Raw genomic sequence first — 22,672 nt, forward strand, 5'->3', positions numbered from 1 at the left:
CTGTGCGGCTGGGTCCAGACGCGCCACTGCAGCCTCGCTGCATTAGATCATTAGAGCTAGCCCATCCACTGCGTGTCGACTAATGGGGGCTTCAAATCACTGCAAACTGCAAAAACAGAGAGCTGGAACAAAGAAGGTGATTATGAAAGCTCACATAACCTTTCACCTTCATCCACAGGCAGGGGGCACAATGCTTTTGTTTGTACTGAAAAACTTGCTCCCTAACAACTAGTACAGATGTTATTAGAGAGGCCCCATTTTCAGGAAATAGGAAACTATGGAAAGAAATGACAATTAAAGTCAACATGAAATCAAAACTGGCCTTATGTTCTGGCTGAATACACATTTCTGGTTCATTAGTGCATGGTATTCTAAAAAATAAAAAGGTAATTATGATCAAAATATAATGACTTGCTCCTCCTCAGAAACAGTTTTTGCTTTTGATTGATGTTGTCAAGGCTATGCTAGCTATGTAGGCATTTTTATGCCTTTTTCCAACCCAGGCTCACTGGAAAAATATACTTATGGCAACCTTTTGATTGCATTGCTTCTTGCAGTTTCGTGACACTTTAAAACATCCAAAAACCTAACCAATACTGATACTGAATTAGTTTGACTTGTTTACTTTTTTTCAATGTCATAACTTTGTATTGTACATGAAAACAATAATCATAATTTGTGTGAAAATGAATAAAAGTTGGTGTTGTATTGCTATTGTTCATTTCAGCTGGAAACTGCAGTGAATTGGGTATATAGGTACATTTTTGGAGGCATGTTTTTTCAATAAACCTGGGTTGTCTTTTTCTGTTCTGGGTTATGTAGAATTTCTAAAATCCTAGTACGCAGTAGTCAGTGCAGTAATCTAATGCTAGTTCATTAATAAAAATGTTTTCTTATCAATGTTTCCATCAATGTTTTCTTATGGAACATCCAACAACAATCCTAAAACAATTTCTCCCAGAAATGTCACATTACAGAATGCCAATTCATGTTGACTTTAAATCAAATGAAAAATCTTCCCCAAATCCTCCAAAAATGAGTTTAAACAACCTATTCTAGCACTAACAAAATCGAGTATATGTTAAGTGGAGAAAAGGCTAGCATTTACAATCCTAAATGTTATGCAAATGTAGACTGAAGTTTTATGGTGGAGTGCAAGAAATTTCAGTTAAATTGAAATGCTTTTAGTGGTTTCATAAATCCTTTCACATGTCGAGAAAATTCATGCTCTATATTGCATTTATTATACAAACTACATCCTTGCTCTACTTTGGCCAATTTTAAGGTCCTGAAAATGAGGCTTTTAATGCTGTACACTTTTAAGTCTGAGACACACATGAAAAAGCACTGTTAGCCCTCATCATGTGTGTCCCCATTTTGACTATTATTCTCCAAACAAACAACAAGAACAGTTCCATATAAAAGTGATTTTGCCCTTCTGTATGATGTGAATTGAAGGGTAGCACGTCAGTTAATCTTCACCTCCACATGTGTACAAAATAAGGGCTGGACTGGGCCCAACACGTCCCACATGTATACCCTGCTGTGTGGGTTAACATCGGTCTCATGGAGGGAGGACAAATAGCCAGGATCAAATGAAGTGATGGATTTCTGATCCTGTGCGCAGATTGGTGTGGAGACGGGAATGCTCATGTATGTGCGCTATTCTTAGCCACTCAAGCCTCAGATCACACTGTTTGTGTCAGTGTTTTAACAGTCCTGATCTATGCTGTCTATTAGTCCTGTCAGACATTAAAGTTTTAAGATGTTACATTGATTTGTCCTCTCATACTTCTCCTAATAAAGTGTAACACTGCTCTGGTTGGCGGGACTTCACACGCTTCCCTTTTGATTTCTGGAATAATTGGTGAAATGTTATTGCTATTCTACCTGAGAAAAAGAAAACTAACTAAGAAGACTAGGTCACCGTCCGTGGACAGCTGCCTAGCAGAAGCAAAGCGAGAAGGCAATCTCAAGTCTCTCTTTACTGTCTGCCAGGCGGATGTTTTCTCCGATTCCTAAAACACGAACAGTTCACCAGTCTCAGCGCTAATATCGCTAATGAACTAGCGCAGCTCCAGCTGCTAACCAAACAGCATCGCTAACATCTGTGTGTGAATGCTACACTAAGGTGAAGTTTGTAAAAAAACAAAGTGACTTCTCCTCAGTAGGACAAAATCATACTGGTCATTTTCTCTCCTCCGTTAGCCAAGTCAGGGTTCTGGATTAGCTCTCAGATAATGTGGGGTCACTGAAAGGATGCATGTTTTTTTTTGTTGGTTGTTTTTTTTTTTGGCTCGGTTCAGGAATAACAGGCTTGCCGATTACTCTGTACTATGGTACCCGATTTCGGTGACATTGAGGCTGACCTTGGAGTCACCTCCCCCGCTGCCGCACTCTCCCTTGTCGTACCACCATTTGTTTTTCAATTTGTCCAACAGGCCTTGCTCATTCAGTTTTAAAACTGCCAGGTTAACAGCATTTCTTGAAACAATAAAACATAACTTGTAAGAAAATGCACAGGTCTGTGAGCAATCTACTGCATTAGCATAGTAGTAGTAATGGTAACGTTACTGAATACGGTGAGCTACTACTACTGAGAGTCAATTATAGCAGTAATCAGAATGGTTGAAAGAGCACAATTTGGTTAAGAATTTCACGAATATGAAGGTAAGAGACGCTCAGAGCAAAGAAAGTGTTAAATATTCAAGGTGGCATGGAGGGTTACGCTGTTTCAAACTGAAGTGTGCGGGATGGGGACATTGTCATTGAGAAGAAAAGTAACAACAACAAACATCATGCAATTAACATTCGTCACAAGTGACAGCGCAGCTTTTACAAGCTAAATTGAAAAACCGTTGAACTGTTAAATTAAAAGTGACAACACGACAGTCAGGAAGGACAGCCACACGAGACAGCGAGAGAAAGATCGAAGGACAAAAAAGACAGCAGAGAGACGGGAAGGGACGCAGACGCACACTCACACACACACAAATGTGAAATGATTTCTTAAATTAGCCACTGATGAGTCTCGAAATGATAAAAAATCTGGTTGGAAAACTGGAAAAGAAGACAAACATTTAAAGAAGAGAGAACTGATCAGAAGCATCATTGTGAATCAAATAACATTCATAATGCATTATACCGTTACCTCTTTGGCATAATAGGGATTGGGGGAGGGAGGGGAGGGGGGAGGGGAAGAGGAAATGACAACACAGGACATCAGGGTAGGTGGAATACTATAACAACATGGAGAATATTGTTATATTATTCCACCCACCTTAATGCTGAGCCTTTGGGGGTCGCCACACCATAGCCCTTAGAGTCCAGATTGCCGCCCACTTTCATGGTGTCGCAGGGCTTCCTCTGCTCAATGTATTCGTTCATGGTGGATTCGAGAAGAAAGGCGAATTTGCCCTTCGACTTTCGTACCCGTGCCACCCCATCGGGTGTGGTCTTGGCGAAGACGGAGGGCTCGGCCGATTTCATGTACGACCACATTTTTTCGTACACTGCTATTTTTGAACGCTGTGCAAAGGAGACAAGAAAAACAGACATACGGCCGTATATCGTTATTCATGAAGTGCACAACGATTGCATTTACACATCATGTCTTATAATAGATAATAAACCCCAAAATGATACAGAATCCCAGGAGAAAAACAAGTACACTTCCATAATGCACTTAAAGTGCTCTATTTTCGCGCACTAATTTTGTACTTAATATACTAAAAATTATCCTTTAGTACTTCTTAAGATAAACTTAAGATCATCTAAGTGTACTCAACTGTGCTATTTTGAGACACCATGAATATGAACTAAAATGCACTTTTAGCATACTATCTTTGTATTTAAAAAATGTATTTAGCTACCACTTGTAGTACACTTGAGTGTACTAGTGAATGAAAGATGGGTTCAAGTGTACTACAAGTGGTAGCTAAATACATTTTTTAAATACAAAGATAGTATGCTAAAAGTGCATTTTAGTTCATATTCATGGTGTCTCAAAATAGCACAGTTGAGTACACTTAGATGATCTTAAGTTTATCTTAAGAAGTACTAAAGGATCATTTTTAGTGTATTAAGTACAAAATTAGTGCGCGAAAATAGAGCACTTTAAGTGCATTATGGAAGTGTACTTGTTTTTCACCTGGGATTACATACATCATGTATTTAGTTCACAATAAGATTGCAGAGCATGTGATAGACCGAATAGTAGATTAGTTCTACCACTGTTCAATGCTTTAATCTCCAGGGTTTGGGAAAACTCAATTTAAAAGTAATGGATTACAATATTGCACCACTTAATAAGAAAAAGGTAATTAATTGTGTTCCTTTTTGTTACTTTTTATGGAAAGTAATGCATTATGTTACTTTTTTGACACCTGGGCTGGGCTTGCTCATTTATTTTTTAATAACAAAAAAATTCAAAGTTATAATTTTGGCAACCTTAAAGGCCCTTTCACACCAAAAGTGAAATTATTACATGTGGGGACAGGACACCTCTCACTGACACCTCTCAGTGATTAAATGGGAAAACACAGTAACTTGTTACTTATTTGAAAAAGTAACAATTTTCTTGTAAATTTAAAAGTAATGTGTTACTTAAGTTACTTGAAAAAAACAATCTGATTATGTAACTCTTGTTACTTGTTACCGTCTTTCGGATGAGACATTAAATCGAGGTCCTGTCTCTCTGTGGTCATTAAAAATCCCATGGCACTTCTCGTAAAGAGTAGGGGTGTAACCCCGGTGTCTTGGCCAAATTCCCTCTAATGGCCCTTGTCTATCATGGCCTCCTAATAATCCCCATACACTTGATTGGCTCTATGACTCTCTCTCCTCTCCACCTGTATCTGGTGTGTGGTGAGCGCACTGGCGCCGTTGTCCTGTGGCTGCCGTCGCATCATCCAAGAGGTGTGGTGGTTGAGGAGAGACCCCCCCCCCCCCACATGATTGTAAAGCGCTTTGGGTGTATAGCAATACACAATAAAGCGCTATATAAATGCATCATTCATTCATTCATTCATTCATTGTAATGTGTTACCCACAACATTGTTGATCACATTCAGTTGTTTCTGTCTGCTCTACAGGAAGATGTTTCGTAGGTCCATAAACTGCAAACCAGTGTATGTGCTTGTCATTAATCTTGTATGCTAACCTATAACAAATTAAATTTGTGATTGTGTGAATGTGAAAAAGCAAAACCAATTTGCTTTCACAATGCATGCTATTCACCCTTCCTGAACGCCGAAGGCATCTGACTCATACCAGAATACTGTTTTATATTTCCAGTCTTTGGCGTTTCTAGTCAAATTACCGTATTTTTCTAGTTGTTAATGTTAAACCTATTAAAATGGCTGGCGTCGTAATGACTGTCTTTTTAATTTTTCAAGTTTAACGAGTGGGGATTTGACAGCAGCACTACAGATTTACCCTGATTTTTATTCTTCTATTAAAAGTTGTAAAGAGTAGTAAAGGTTTTAGGAATTAATTCAGTAACTTTTTTTATCCAGTATTAACATGGGTTCCTAAGCAGACCAGAATTAGACAAGTTAGAATCTGTTGTGGCAGTGTTCATTGGTGGAGAAGCAGATCGGCAGAGCTGACTTGATCTGGGCTGGTTTGCAGTGTTCACATACAGTATAAAAAAAAAAAAAAAATTGCGAACAACTTCAAGGAATCTAAAAGTGTCTCCCTGAGGCTGACAGAAACATGTTTGCTTTATATTTGATTTCTACTTACTAACACTCTCTGCCAGCCATAACTGATTATGCGCACTTACTAGTCCATTCCTTTTTCTGAAACAAACTGTCAATTAAATTTAAATAAGTAGTTTAAGTTTGAGCCAAAAACCTTCGTGAGCAGCGCTCTGATATGTAATACAGCTGCCGATCCCGTTCCCCTCTCTCCACCCTACGCTTTCCTGATCTCAGTGCTCTCCCATCCAATAAAGAGTCAAAAATATAACTTAAAAAAGTAGTTTAGTAGCAATTATACAGAGTAGTAGAGTTTCAAATAGTCACTGCAAGAATTATTTAATGCATCAAGGGGAACATAAATAATGACAGCATATGCCAACATAGACAACTGCATCAGCAAAAATGTCAAAGCGGTTTGCTTCCAGAACACCAAGAGGAACAGATGGACATTTTATAGGATTGTTGCTAAATGACACAATAATAGAGCCTTAAAAATCACCAAAGAACCAAATAAGTTTATGGCAGGGCTGTTATTCAGAAAGCACTTGTGTTCAGTGCCAAGACATGAGAAAACACACATCTGGTGAATGGAGAATTAAACCTGGCAGCTGAAAGAAAATTGTCCAGTGGCATTTCTTACATCTGGGCTGGTTTATGTTTGAATAAAGTCAAAGGAGGCTTTCAGCCTGTTGGATCTGATGGTAACTGTCAAATGTGATTGGGGATGTGTACCGTTACGGGCTATTTTATCATGGGAGTCATTGTATCAAATCATTGTTTTGTGTGATTATATACCAGCTGAAGAATATGAGGCTGTTTTTACTGCTGCACTGTGTATTGCATGCCTATTCCCTCATGATATCCCCATATTCGCCCAAACATACATCTACACTATATAATAAAGACTAAGATGGCCTTCTTCATCATTAGGTATAACCACTGAACTCTTATGGGATGTTCTGGGGCTAAAGTAGAAACATTTTTTGTGGGGAGAAAATGCAGTGTACACTAGAATTAGAATATATATCCAATATCAACTCGTGTAACATGATTACATGGCTGACGAAGGCATTCAACACTACAATTTGTAAAAAATGGTAGAAAACATCCAAATTATGACTTATCTTGGGTGTCACACTTATGGGACAGACATTTTGGCAAACTTTCATGCTATTTTTTTCATATACCGTATAGGACACTCATTTGTAAACAAGCATCTTCTGTAATTTGTATTCGTTCTGTACAAAACAGATTATTTTGGTGGGGGATCTAAAGAATTCAGAAGAAACATGAGTCAAATTCAGGTCAAGCCGGAAACGTTTTGTCTTTACAAGTGCTGTTAACTGTGACTCAAGATGACAACTAAACACAAAGCCCACAGCGTCCACATTACTGTTTCTACTAATAATAGATACATCACTATCCGTAATTAAAATGCTATCAAGTGAAACTGCATGAATAGCGGTTTTACTGCATCAAGGTCGATAAACAACTCCATTAACATTAGCATACGTCAAAAAGTGAATAGCTGACCACTCAATATTTAGATCCAGATCCTATCAATAATAACACATATTGTATGAGTAGGATATCAATAGTGGTCATTTATGAATCATTTACAAAGACCATACTTCACTCATTGCAAGTTCAAAGTTAAAGATTAAAGAAGTTAAAGACGTTAAAAATCCGATTTTCACATTAATGCATGACAAAAATACTGCTGCATCCCAACCATCTATTCTAATAGTATTCAAGATGATAATTAGTGCTCCTTAAATCTTAGTACATTGAAAATAGTGTGTCAAAGGTGTCGGGATGTCTTCCTACTCAGAAGTATATACTGTCCCATGATAAAATGCTTCACAGGATACAACCTTGCATCATGTGGTCAAACTCAAACCCTACTACCTCAACTATAATGGGAAGCGTTTAAACCTTCTTTCGAGGCGAGACAATCTTACAATACCAATTTAGGTCAAAAGAGAGTTGTTGCTCTGAAACTGTCTTCATTCTACTTCAATGTCACTTCAACTACTGAAGATGTGTGAATAACAACTGAGATAGAGGACTAGAGACAGGGCGACTGCTCCTGGCCGACTGCGAGAGTGACGTGAAGTGGAAAGCTCAACCATTCTCTCCTCCCTTCAGTTTTGTCAAGCATTACCGGAGCCTACATTGTGCCGAGTTAGGGGTCATATCATTCAGCTCGCAAAATGAAAGTGTCACCGCACCGTAGACGTGAAGCCTGGCATATAAACTTCACATCAGAGTCGCTTCGAATGGAAAAGAAAGTGTTTACTGCTTCTCTTGCTCTACGGGGCCATGAGAGGTTGAGGAGCAGTGCTTCTGAAGACTGTTAGCTCACGTTCGGGAAGACAGGTAGTTTTTAGAGAGCAGAATTAAACAGGTCTCAGCGTGACGACACAAGCTGCAGCGCTGTCTCTGTGCTTGACTGTTGTACGCGGGACAAATCTGCTGCTAAAGCCTGTTGTCACACATGCCACTGATGTGAGAAAATGCTCAACAGTTTGAGAATCTTTTTTAGTATCATCGCATTCATCAAGAACCACAAACCCTTTTGGCTCTATAAGGTTCTTGAGTTGGTTATAAAGCATATGTCTAAAGCATGTTAAGCGATTAATCGTGATTAATCGCATCTAAAATGAAAGTTTTTGTTTACAAAATATATGTGTGTACTGTGCATATATATATATATATATATATATATATATATATATATATATATATATATATATATTGTATATATAAAGACACACATACAGTATGTATTTTGAAAATATTTACGTGTTTATATTAATATTCATATAATTTATATTATACATAAATATATTTAATTTATAAATACAACATATTTTTCTTAAATATATACATGCATGTGTGTGTATTTATATATAAATATATATTTTTACACAGTATACACACATTATGTAAACAGAAACGTTTATTTTGGAAGCGATTAATCGCGAGTAATCATTTGACAGCACTAGTATGAAGTGAATAAACCTTGTTTTCATCAGATCACCTTTTAACATAATGAGAAACCATAAAAAAACGTTCATTTCAACCCTTCATTCAAGCTCTCGGTCCACACATGCTTATATCACCGGCTCATCGGCTTTTAGTCCAAGTCAAACTGTTTCCTCGGGTCAGGGACTGTTTGAGGAACTGGAGCGCTGAACCAGTTCATTAATCATGGGATCAGATACATTTACTTTTAGTCATTAGGCTTACAGTTGGGTAATGCACAAAGCGATTCATCTCAAAGAGGCAGACAAGAGGAAGTGCTTGTAATACCAAGTCTCAGGCATTGTTCAAATAAGTACAAGCTAGCAAGGGAAGATAAATACATAGAAAAGACAAAGTTTAGGATGAAGTCAAGTAGTGTCGAAAGAGATGAGTTTTCAGTTGTTGCTTGAAGGTTGACAGGGATCCGGCGTTCCGGATAGGGGTGGGAAGATCATTCCACCAGCCAGGAACGGTGAACGAGAATGTTCTGGAGAGTGATTTTGAGCCTCTCTGTGATGGTACCACACGGCATCGCTCACTAGATACGATGGTATTTGGGCTCATTTTGAGTAGGAGTGACTTTCAGGCGTCTGAAAGTGAGTTTTGATTGAGTAATTTGTAGATCTGTGCTGCTCGAGCGGCAAACTGTTTCAGATGATTAAGTTTGATTTGGTGAACCACACATCACTCTGGACCATTTGCCTGAGGCTCTGGATTACAGGTAATAATGTTCAGTTTCCTGCGCAGACTGATCGTTTCGCTTCATAAGACCACAATATATAATCAGGAGCCACTGGTATTCATTTAGTGTTCCCTGTATATGCTTTTTTGACACTCAAAGCGACGGCCTCTGCTGACTTGCATTTTGTGAATCTACAAGGACCACAGTTTCGGCAAAAATCTTAACTGTTGCTCAAGAAAACAGTCACCTGCATCTTGGATGGCCTGAGGGTGAGTAAATTAACAGCAAATTTTCATTTTGAGGTGAACTATCCTTTTAATCTGAGCAAGATATTTTGAACAACACGTTTTAGCTCCCTCTTCAACTATTAAGGAAACCTGAAGGAAACAGATAATTAGAGTATGTTAAATTTGGGAATCATTACAATCTGTCCTCCCCTGGCTCTAATACTGCTCTTTGATCGGTGCATTAATCGATATACAGTAGCTGTATATGTCCTGAGTAAACATATTCCACACGTTGCAGGCTGCTTTCATCATACCCGTCTCTCAGCCTCTCCTCATATCTCTGTCCTCGCCACAGAGCTTATTATGGTGCTGTTCACATCCACCTCATATCAGCCGCACCATCTAACTCTCCACTAAATCTTTACTTCTGAATCATTCGCTTTCCAGATGGAACATATTTCTCCTCACTGCCCGTTGCTTTTCTGCAGTATACTCACTGTTACTCAACTTTACTCAGTGTACAGCGCTTCCAAAAAGCATGTGTGAATGTCATTGCATTAGATAACAATCTATCAAAAAAGCATCTGCTAGGAGTAATTTTATTCATTAACTCACAACTGTCAGAAATATCAGCCTGTGCCTCCCTAGAGTTTTTGCTCGGAGGTCCTGAAAGTTCAATCCGTGAGGTGCTTTTAATTTCACGGCCAGGCATACTGTTCTGTATAATGTATAAGGTCTAGTGCCCCTGTCCCATAATTCCTCAGCTGTGAAAGTGTTTTCATGCTTTGGGGAAACATGCTGGATGCAGCATGCATGGTATATAGGTTTGGATTAGAAATAATATATGTGTTGTGAGACTTTCAACTATCCACATTCCTTTAGCATTCAATTGTTGTAACAAGTATAAAAGTATATGAAAGGAAACACTGCATGACTAACTGTGCACTGGACTGGACAGACCACACAGAAAGGTCAGGCTACAGACTGCTTTATTTTTTTAATGTGCTCAGCGGGCAGCTAGAGCGGTTTTAGACTTTCACCAGCTCAGGCAAACACATGAACAAATCTGAACAAGCCAGCTCTGACCAGACTCAGCCTGATAATAACTCATGCCCGATGAAAAAGTAGAGGCGGAGGTGAAAATGAAAAATATAAGCAGAGGCAGATGCAGAGATAGAGGTGGTGTTGACATAACTCCATTATATTCAGTATTGCACATCCTAAAGGAAGCTCTTGGATCTCTGGAGCACCTTCATTGTGTTACAGGGAATCTGCCTGCTGCCATCCGACCGAAATGAGCTTTTTTGAGGTTTTGGTAACACCTTATTTTTTAGATACAGTATAAATAATGTACTTATAAATAATTAGCAAATTGCAAACTATTAGTTTATAAATCACAGCTTATACATTGTTAATACATTAATAAGCTACTTCATAATTCTTCATAAATTATTATTGTTCAGAAATTCAGTAATCATCATCACTATTATTATTGTTCATCCTTTATTATTATCCTTTGTTTATTTCCTTGTATCCTAGCTGATGTATTTTAACAACGTGATCTCATGAGTATTTGTATGTATTTTACATAAAGAGTGGTGTGACCACATGTACATTTACTTATGTTGGCATAGACATGAAAACATACAATACTAATGCATTGACAGCATCTAAAGCATAAATCATTTATGTATGAACAATGTATTTGTTAATATATAAAAAAACACTTACTGTTTGTACAGTTAATGTTTAAAGCACTTAATGACAATATAGTACTCTTCGTGACCTAATCTAAAGTGACAACTAGTTATTCCTAAAAATGATTAGCAACTCCTTTACTAATGGCACTAATTAGGTAACTTAATTTAAAGCATCTACCTAACTCTTTACATATGAGCTAATTAAACAACAATAATATATTAATTACAGATAATCAATGAAGAGCCCACTATTTGTATATAGTCTATTAAAGGAGTAGTCTACTTTCAGAATAACATTTCTTGATAATGTCATCCAAGATGTTCATGACTTTCTTCAATCGAAAACAAATCAAGTTTTTGGAGGAAAACATTGCTGGATTTTCTCCATATAGCCTAGTGGACTTCAATGGTGGCTAAAGGGCCAAATTGCAGTTATACATATACAATAGTCAACATTTGAAGTGGATCAAAACCGTTCATCGAAGTTGCACTAAAACATAAAACCAAAATGCGTTCTTGTCTTAGAACAACTTTGATGAACTTTTTTGATCCACTTCAAATGTTGACTACTAATAGTATAAATAGTATAAACATATATACTTTTTAACCATCTTGCACTAGCACTGCGATGCACATACACGTCTTCACGCATTGTGTATCATGTTGGAAATGTCACGTGTGGTTAGTTCTTCATCTGTGCATTTCGGTTCGAAAAGATAGGATAGGGTGAAAAACTCCATCTCCTCCAACTTCAAAATCGCCTGACATCGTTGTTTTACCTTTTCTTGTAAAGAGTGTTTGACTTTCTTTGCTCGTACGCTTTGTAAACACTGGATTGATATTTCTGACTACGTCACATTATGTATTGCGTGAGGTCGAGCTTGTGCAAGACGAGCATTTGTGGTTAAAAAGTATTTGTATTTTTCTTAGAAAATGACTGATCGTTTGGCTAGATAAGACATTTATTCCTCGGCTGGGAACGTGTTGAGCACCATTGAAGTCCACTACATGGAGGAAAATCCTGGGATGTTTTCTTCAAAAACCGTATTTTCTTTTCGACCGAAGAAAGAAAGACATGAACATCTTGGATGACATGGGGGTGAGTAAATCATCAGGAACCTTTCATTCTGCAAGTGAACTACTTTAATATGTTAACAACTACAACTGATAAACTACTGTATACTTATTATAAAGTGCTACCAAGTTTTTGTTTCTCTCAACAGTAATGCCATGGACGATACTTCTTCGTCGGTGTGCCCTTGGGAAATCAATGATCTAAATACCTAAATGAATAGCGTGTCATCTCTATCACACAGTTTTCTCAACAGAAGAAACCAGAGTGGAACAGTAGTAGTATTACAACACAAGCTGGAGTTGTGTGCATATGAACGCCTGCAGTGTTTAATGCGGTGAACCGCAGGCACCGAGTGAGTGAGAGAATCAGCTGCTGTTCTTTATGTGAGAAACAGATGTGAGCACCTTGAGAAGGTATTGATCAAGGATTACATGTTATCCACCATCACATAACACTGCCTGCACTCTTTCAATACAACTGTTTGAGTTTCAGAGGAGAACAAATATATATGAATGTCAGACAAATCATCTCCATTGTCAGTAGGACAAACTGAATGAAACTTCGCTGTTTGAGATTTTAACAAACTCTCCTTTGCTCTAAGATCTGTCAGTGAAGAATAGCATGTTAATAGTATCACCCAGCTGATTGCTCAGTGCAGGAATAACCTGAACCGACTCGCTCAATCATTACAGATTCCTCAGGGCCAGAGGCACAGTGATAGTTTTAAATATTAAAAAAGATTTCATGCACCATATCTCCTTTTTAATAAATGCAATATTTCATCTCTTCAGGGAGACAGTTCTCTGTTAAATCTGACTGGACTGTCCTTTTTCCATAAGATAAACCTGTTAAAGGTAACAAACACATCATTTCATAGATTCAAATGTACTAGGAAAGATAATATATCACATGAACGTATCAAATTATACATATTATCATAGGTGTAAATATTAAAAATATATATTTGTATAAATATATATGGTGTATAAATATACATTATTTTGTAGATGGTAGCAGTTTATTTTAAGGACTATTTTTCACTATTAACTGACTATTTTGCCTCAAACTAATTTGGTAAGTTAATAAGTTAGTTGTTTGGTTTAGGTATGGGGTAGGATTAAGGAATCTGAAATATGGTCATGCAGAATAAGGCATTAATATGTGCTGTAGAAGTACTAATAAACAGTTAATATGCTAGTAATATGTATTTTAATAAGAAACTAGTTAATAGTGAGAATTGCTCCTTAAAGTAAAGTGTTACCGAAATGATGTGCAGTGCATATCATAATAAATCTAATTCCACAAACAATTCAAAATATTGTCCGAATTATGCACTGCATTGCATCAAGAGATTTTACATCCCTAGCATTGATAATATATTTCAGTACGTTTGTTAATACTGACACAAAACACAAAGACATTATACACCAACAACTTTGAAATATTTATTCCTAATGTTAAATAAACCAAGCAAATAAATTAAGCAAATATATGCATATTTGGGAAGGAAATAATCAACTTGGGGGTTGTGTCAAAGATGATGACATATGTCTCGCTCCAAATGTCGTGGATGATTTGAAACATCCTGCTGTTCTCTGCCGTATGGCTCTAATTAAACTGGAATGTGTTTCCTGAAAACAGATCGAAAATAGAGCTTGAATCTCCATTAATCAGGATTTTTTTCCGCTGTCAAACCTCTGTGCTTTTAATTAAATGTCCCTTGAAATAGCAGTTCACATGTCATTGGAAATCTGAAAGCTGTAGAGTGTAACTAGGACACTCATTATATGGAATATCTGAGATCCCCAAACCCCTCGGTTGTCGACTTGCAAAACTTTAATGACATCAAACGAATGCCGCCATGCAAACCTGCAGCTGACAGGGCAGTGAACATACCTCCTAATGGATGTGTGTGTAAAGCAGGCACTTTTAAGTATTACAGAAACATGCAGATAGCTCATTTCAGCCCTAATTACAATGTCAGTCTCGATGTGCTCATGAATGTATTGCTTACTTTATTCTAAATATCTTTCAAGTGCACTATTTGACCCTCTGGGCCGTTTTTCATTACGCACAAATTGCAAACCAAGGTAAAGCAACTAATTATGGTTTTGGAGCTGACCTCTATGGCCATATGCAGGATTTGATTAGGCTATAGAGACGCCTGTCTGCCTTTGCCTCCCTTCACTCTGACAGCTCAGGCTAACTCGAGCTTGTTCACAGCACCTACAGCAATCATCTCCATTGACTTAATGACTGCTTCATCAAAAAGGGCTGTATGGCGTAGACCTGACTGACTGTTTCAGCTAAAAGAGAGGAATTTCGCTAACAAGCAGGTGTGGAAAAGGAGCGATTGCAGCTCTTGGCAGAGCAAATGTTTCTTATTGTTTGTTCTCCAACAACAAGCTCCAAGTGGCCTCCCTGCTGTAATGAATTGCTGATCCAGGCTTAACTGGTGAAGGTGGTTGGCTAAAGAAGTACTGCAAGCTACACTAGTAAAGAAACTTAGAAATCAAAGCACCAGCATCCAAAATGGAACATGGATGAACGTCAAATAATCAAATAACAAATGGCATGCACTGTTTTTCTGAGCATTTTACAGTTATCGAGGTGATTTTACAAACCAGATTCACTGGAAAAACATACCTGTGGTGACATTTCTGCAAAATGTTTCTTGCACATTTCGCAACACTTTCAAGTCAAGTCACCTTTATTTATATAGCAAACACTGTACAGATGGTTTCAAAACAGCTTTACTTGAATAGACAGGGAAAACATATTCAAAGATGCAAGCAAAGGTCATTTCTGCTCTAAAAAAACAAGAGTTTCATTGTTCAACTGAGGTCAGTTCAGTGTTAATTCTGTTCAGTTCCTTTCACAAGAAAATGTTCAGTATGTGGTAGTAAAATTGCTTTCACTTTCATCCAAAACAGAACAATTTTAATGTTGAATTTTAAAGTGCATTTTGCACACGCGTAAACTGAGTTTTGTGGAGAAAATGTTTGTCTCGCAAAGTACTTTGAGCACACGAAAATCAATTTTGCATTTAAAATAAGTTTTTGGATGTGTGCAGACCAAGTGCAGCGTTTCACTAGCTTGCTCCCCTGATGCCCGCCCTCAGTTGCTCAACACAACTCAGCGTTACAATATGCCGTAATTCCAGCCAATCAGAGACGAGGCTGCTAAATTCTGATTGGCTGCTTTGATAACCAATCACAACATTCCCTGCATTACGGACAACAGTGGAAGAGGGAAAATACAGTGCATGCATAATTATTATACAAGTTGATTTTCTGATCATACTTTTTCCAAGTACAATTTACCAATTCCAAATGACATCAATCTTAATAACTACTATTAATCTTGTATTTAATAATTTATAACTGATATATAATTGTTCATGAAGGCTGGAAGTGAATAACACCTTATATTCAGGTGTGCAGAATTATTAAGCAGGTTTTCTTTTACAGCTAAAATGAGCCAAAAAAGAGATTTAACTCAGACTGAAAGTCAAAAATGATTAAATACCCATGAGAAATATTCAAAACTAATGCAATACTAGAAATTGAAAAGTTAAGACATGACCATTGGACAGCAAAATGCTCAGTGGGTCAGCAGGGTCAGACAAAAACACCACGAGGAGAAGAAAAGATGCATGTTAACTGCAAAAGAATTAGGAATTAAGGTGAAGAATTAGGTGTGAAATCACCAGGAACCATTTAGCCTCCAGCGCCACCATTTTCCAAAACTGCAACCAACTGGAGTCTCCAGACGTACAGTGTGTCAGGTTCTCAGAGACTTAGGTTAAGTAAAGAATCCTAAAAAAATGACCCCTACTTAATAAGTATCACATACTTAAGTATAGTAAAATACTTGAAGACTGATTTTTGTATAGGCTTTATAGACAGATAAGTTGAGAGTGACTCTTGAAGGACCAGCACCACATCCTCTTATACCACTGTTTGAAGAATTTATCTTCCAGAATCTGGCAGTAAGTCAGTATTATCTCGAGATTGTATCTGCAAAAGAAAACCTGGTTAATAATTCTGCACACCTGAACATAAGACGTTTTTCACTTCCAGCCTTCATGAACAATTATATATCAGTTATAAATGATTATAATATAGTAGTTATTAAGATTGATGTCGTTTGGAATTGGTAAATTGTACTTGGAAAAAGTATGATCAGAATATCAACTTAATTATGCATGCACTGTATTTTTCCTCTTCCACTGTTGTCGGGAATGCTGTGATTGGTTGTCAAAAACACAACTCAGCGTTACAATATGCCGTAATTCCAGCCAATCAGAGACGAGGCTGCTAAATTCTGATTGGCTGGAATTACGACATATTGTAACGCTGAGTTGTGTTGAGCAAGCGAGCCGTCTGCGTTTAGAGAGCACTGAGGGCGGGCATCAGGGGAGCAAGCTAGTGAAACGTTGCACGCGCAAAAGAGAAGGTCTGCACACATCCAAAAACTTGATTTTCATGCACTCAAAGTACTTTGTTCTTTGCGAGACGAACATTGCTCCACAAAACTCAGTTCGCGCGCGTGCAAAATGCACATCTGATATGATGATATGGCAGAAATGCCATACATTCTGTATGAAACAGATTACGCAATGCAAAAGTTAAGATGTATTATTTTACAAATCATGCAATATGGTAAAATTCTTTAACATTCTATTGTGCAAGGAACCATGCAAAAATGAGGCTTTATCAATCTGCTTCTGTAATTGTAATTTTTGTTGTTAAAAAGTTTAAGTTGTTATTTTACTACTGCTCATGCAGCTTTTCCAAAAGTTCATCTCCTTTGCAATTATCATAAAAACTTCAAATATTTAATGAATTAATATTATACTAAGAAGTGTAAATAGTGAGTTTTTGAGAGCTCTTAAAAGTGTGATAATGGCTTGTACTTTCCCTGTCTGCTGCTGTTGAGGCGGTCACAGCTAGCTGAGCAGCTGCACTGAGATAAACAGCAGTGTTGAGCTGTAGCATTGCTACAATCATGTTGCTTTTTTAGTAATAATTCATTTGGAAAGTACAACTGGCAATCACTACATTTCTCTGGCAATATTTCAACAATTATGTTTTATGTAGAAATTTTTCTGTCAGCTGTTCAGAATCATAAACCAGGATGTCCATGTCATGAATGAATCACTCAGTTCCTTGCAATCAACAGAACGGGTTGGCAAAAGCCTGAATAAGTTTGTGAATCAGTGTGAATAATTCAGACAGCTAAATCTTGCTGATTTGTTTGAAGTGGTTTCTCACAGCATAAAACAGTAACAAGATCCAAAGGGGTGTTGGATGAAGTAGATACTGACCCGCAATCAACTAAAAACAAAGCCAGCAAATCTACCCAGTTGTCTCCCAGTAATGAAGAAGGTTCAACACCTGCATGTTCAACGTGTTTATGACTCTTCAAATGAACTCTTGACCTTGTGAATCATATTTTCAAAAAGATACAGTATCAAAACACTAATAGTACATCTAAGCACATCAAGTCCCCTTTAAATCTTTTTTTTTTGGTTATTAGTATGAATGTTAGTCTTAAAGTAAGCTAGTGTGCACCAAAACAATGACAAAATTCACATTTGGAAGATATACTGTATGCATTCAAAATGTACAGTCTCTCTACCACCAATGAGGATCAACAATGTTGATGACATCATTCTGCACATCAGCTTCTCATCAGATGCTCTGACCAATCAAATGCTCTCTAGAATCTGAAGCATCCCGCCCTTTACACTGCCAAAGCTGCAGCTGAAATTATTTACATAGTTCTTATGTTCTATATGGCAAATGGCACATAGTGTACTATAAAAGGGATAGGGAGCGATTTGGGCAATTTAAAGTGCCCCTATTATGGATTTTTGAAAACGACCTTTCACACAGCGTGTAACACAGATCTAAGTGAATGAAAACATCCTGCAAAGCCCCCTCCCCTCCTTCTGTGGTAACGCTGTACACAAAGCAGCACTGAGCGCATAAACACCGCTTTAAATGAAATCGACCAATCACCGCAGATTAGCATCATGCTAAGGAGGGGTTTGGAAAAATGAATCTTTGAGTGAATCATTTGGGAGTCGTTGAGCAAGTAAAGTAAAAACAAATGCATATTATAAGACAATGAAAGTGTTTTTTGACCTTGCATGCATATCAACCTGTTGTTTGGTACTCCCAAAACCAAAATATGAACCTTTCATAACCCATAATAGGGACACTTTAAACATGCTTTCCTTGGGGGTGAATGAAGTCTGATTTCACAGTGCACTGCACTGAATAATTAGCCACCTCGGTGGGACTTTTAAGCACTACAAAGACATTTATGAGGGCACCACTGTCATGTTAACACACACAAACACAGTTTGGTAAACATTTTGTTAGTAAGTTGTACTTATGCTGCGTCTCTGAATAATAGTCACTTGGTTTGATATTTCATTGAATGCTATGACATTTAGAAATGTTAAATGTGGGCTAAGTGTCCAAATAGTTTTTAGGGCCACTGTACTGCAAAACAAACACATAATTAAATGAAATAAATGTTGATAAAGACTGAGGCACTACAAACAGCTGTGGGAACCTTTCTTCTATGAGTTATTTGTGATTACTGTGATTGTGAACACAACAGCAACAAGTCTAACTAAAGGACAGATTCTGACTTGAAAGCTCGCACAGCCATTGAAGCTTGATGCATTTTAATTCAGCTGATTTCACCTGAAGATCAATGCAGGAATGTTACTCTCTCAAGCGGTAGGAGACTCACCCTAAAGAACTCTTTGGTTGACCCTGAGTCCAAGGTCCCGTATGCGATCTCTGTTTGTTTGGCTAGATCTTCAGCGCTCTCTATGGGAGAGACCATCCTCTCCACTGTGAGGAAAGCAGCCAGGTTAGCCGTGTAGGACGAGATTATGATGAGGGTGAAGAACCACCAGACGCCTCCTACTATTCTGCCCGATAAGGACCTGATGCACAAACACACACATACAGGCATTCAGGCTTGAATACGTTCCTGATGTTTCACACAATTGGATTCAATAAATTAACTCCACAAACATTTCTGTATGTTGATTGAAAAACTCATTGAACTAATGAGCAATTCATGGATTTGAATGAAAAAACCCTCATGTTTTTCCAAACTTGTATGAGTTTCTTTCTTCTGTTGAATACAAACGAATATAGTTTGAAGACTGGTAACCAAAAAATTGACTTCCAAAGTATTTTTTTTCCTCAAAAAAAGCTTTGATGTAATTACTACCATCAACTGTTTGGTTTCACATTCTACAGAATATCTTCTTTTGTGTTCAACAGAAGAAAGAAAGTCATACAGGGTTGGGATGAAATGAGAGTTTTTTGAGTGAACTATTGAACTCTATCCTTTAATGTCTACAAATTTACATCTCAACAAGTTTACTCCCAGGTTAGACCTAAAAAGAAGAATAGATTAGAAATTGATAAAAAAAAATAGCTATATATCAGTTTAAATATTTGTTCAAAGTGGTTATCATAGAGGAAGTGACTGCAGTGTCTCGTTCTTTGTACTAAGCCATAGTAGCTGATCATCTGCTGTATCAAATCATCTTGACGTTTTATTTACTGTGATCTGGCACTGCTGCTGTTTTTTTTGTTCACCCACTTAAATACATGACTTGCATCCTGAGCTTCCATTTAGCCACATAGAAAAGCAATCTTCACCAATACAATATATTCACACACACATATATTTTGAGTTAGTGTCTCATTTCTGATCTCGCAGAAGTTTGAGTCACATTAGTTCAAAGCTTATTTTCCAGCTGTGCATTTATTGACTGTTGCCTAGACAATACATTAGCATAATCAAATAACATATGGGATCAATGATTTTATTATTTCCTCTAAAGTGTTTTTGCCTTGGGCTGATGGTAAGGCAGTTTGCTCTTCTGTAGACTACGTGCTCTTTCAACACGCAGGTTTGTGAAATATATGTACAGAGTGCAAATAACAAGTAGAAACTCTTATGGATTTAAGTAATATAATTATTGAATTTTACATTAACATAGGTTTTTAATTACATGGAGCCATCTGAAAACTATTCTGCAGCGACACAATCATGTAAGATGTAATGTAAGGAACCTTATAATGCATTGTATGATCTCATGAACAATTGTAATATATTATAATACTTCATTGTTACACCTTTAGACAGTATAATGCATTAAAACACATGACAAACAAACCTTCAAATATTGTAATGCATATTAATTAAGGTTACAATTGTTTACGGAAATATATAATACATTACAAATTACATTATGAATAACACTTTATTTTAGGGTCTCTTAACTAGTTGTTTATTAGCATGCATATTACTAGAATATTAGCCATTTATTAGTAGTAATTAAGCACATATTAATGCCTTATTCTACATGACCTTATTCTACCCAATACCTAAACTTAACAACTACCTTACTAACTATTAATAAGCAGCAAATTAGGAATTTCTTGAGGGAAAAGTCGTAGTTAATAGTGAATAAGTGTTCCCTATTCTAAAGTGCTACCTGAATACCTTTATAATGCATTATAAATAAAGGCTTTAAGTAAAATGTTACCAAATTATTTATTGATATGATAAATTGATATATGATATAATGTGATAAATTGACATATGATACTTTCATTTTATTGTATTATTATTATTTGGTGCTGCTGAGTCATTTTTATTGAATACACAATTGACAGCCAGCACAGGGGAATATGATATATGACAGCGAGCCGCACAATGGAGTCATTATTAATCAACTTCCTGCTGTTAAATGGAGGAACAATGTGCATAATCATACATCTCCGTCACAGATGCCTACAAAGTGCTGCAGCAGGACTTCTCAAACAATAAATGAATCAGGTAAATGAGAAATTCATAAAAAGAGCGAAATGAGAATATGTTGCTCAGCTAATCCTTTACAAAAGAACTAATTAAAACTAGAGCTGTGTCTGCATCACCTTTCAAACGTGAGAAACTGGAATTACCATCAAAACTAGAGCTGTAAGGTATTTAATGTGCTTGTCAGCAGTGCTAGGTAGATTACTTACACATTTTAGCCCGTTACTGATTCCAGATTACATGACAGAAATTGTAGTTAAATGCGTAAAATGAATGACTAATAAATTCCCATAATTTTTTTTGCTAAGACTTTAGAATAGGGAACACTCATTCACTATTTACTACGACTTTTCCCTCAATAATTTCCTAATTTGCTGCTTATTAATAGTTAGTAAGGTAGTTGTTAAATTTAGGTATTGGTAGGATTAGGGATGTAGAGTAAGGTTTTGTAGAATAAGGCATTGATATGTGCTTAATTAGTACTAATAAATGGCCAATATTCTAGTAATGTGCATGCTAATAAGTGCATGCTAATAATATAACCTAAAATAAAGTGTTAGCTTTTTTTCCGTAACTTTTACAGTCCTTTTTATTGATGAATGAGAAAATCACAGATTATAATCTGGTTTGAGGCCATGTTGAAAATCTGAAATGAATTCCATTTATATCTGCTCTAAGGTGTACCAAAACCAGTGATAAATTGTCATCTATGCATGCAAACCCACATATGGACTCCATTTCTACGGCCATAAAGTGACCCAGCGATGAGGCACCAACCTTGGTGAGATATCACAGCCCTGCTGCATGAAGGCTCCTAGAGAGAACCACAGGCTGTTAAAAATCCCAAAGTCATTAGGCGGGTCTGGAGGGGTCTGGGGGTCTTTGGCTTCATCAGTCTCATCCAGGTGCCACTCGTAAGGACTGAAGCGGCTCACGAGGAACAGCACCACACTGACGCCGATGTAGGCGAAAACGATACACATCCAGATCTCATACGCCAGAGGGTCCAGGAAGGAGAACACACCCGGCTTGGACTTCTGAGGTTTCTTGATCATAATGGAGATGCCCAAACTCATGAAGGGCTTAGAAAAGTCAATGACTTCCTCTCGCACTAGCGTGATTGTTAACGGTGCGACAGCTATATCTGCTCTCTGGAAACGGGGACATGAACAAAACGTGTTAGTGCTGAACATGCACCAGAACAATAAACATGCACTGCTATATACATTAACAGATGATTGATGACAGATGCTATATACAATAACAGACAATTTCTCCATGTTTTTGAAACTTAAACACTGTATTAAAATTATTTAATATTTTGTAAATAATATATCATAACAGTACATTTTAAATGATATAATTTATAAGATTTATATAACATTTCTGTTCTA

At 37.1% G+C, this 22,672-nt stretch overlaps 1 protein-coding gene across 1 annotated transcript in view; it reads right to left on the minus strand.

Annotated features, from left to right (window-relative positions):
* Positions 1-22,672, minus strand: part of LOC306882999 (glutamate receptor 3-like) — a 121,233-nt gene that overhangs the window by 5,287 nt on the left and 93,274 nt on the right. Inside the window, exons 11-14 of the mRNA XM_079438042.1 lie at positions 22,056-22,429; positions 19,185-19,383; positions 3,281-3,528; positions 2,370-2,484 (exon numbers count right to left, since the gene is read on the minus strand). Coding sequence (XP_079294168.1) covers positions 2,370-2,484; positions 3,281-3,528; positions 19,185-19,383; positions 22,056-22,429 — 936 coding nt within the window. The remainder of the gene's footprint in view (positions 1-2,369; positions 2,485-3,280; positions 3,529-19,184; positions 19,384-22,055; positions 22,430-22,672) is intronic.

The sequence above is a fragment of the Barbus barbus genome, assembly GCF_936440315.1.
Source record: "Barbus barbus genome assembly, chromosome: 17".
Lineage (NCBI taxonomy): Eukaryota > Metazoa > Chordata > Actinopteri > Cypriniformes > Cyprinidae > Barbus > Barbus barbus.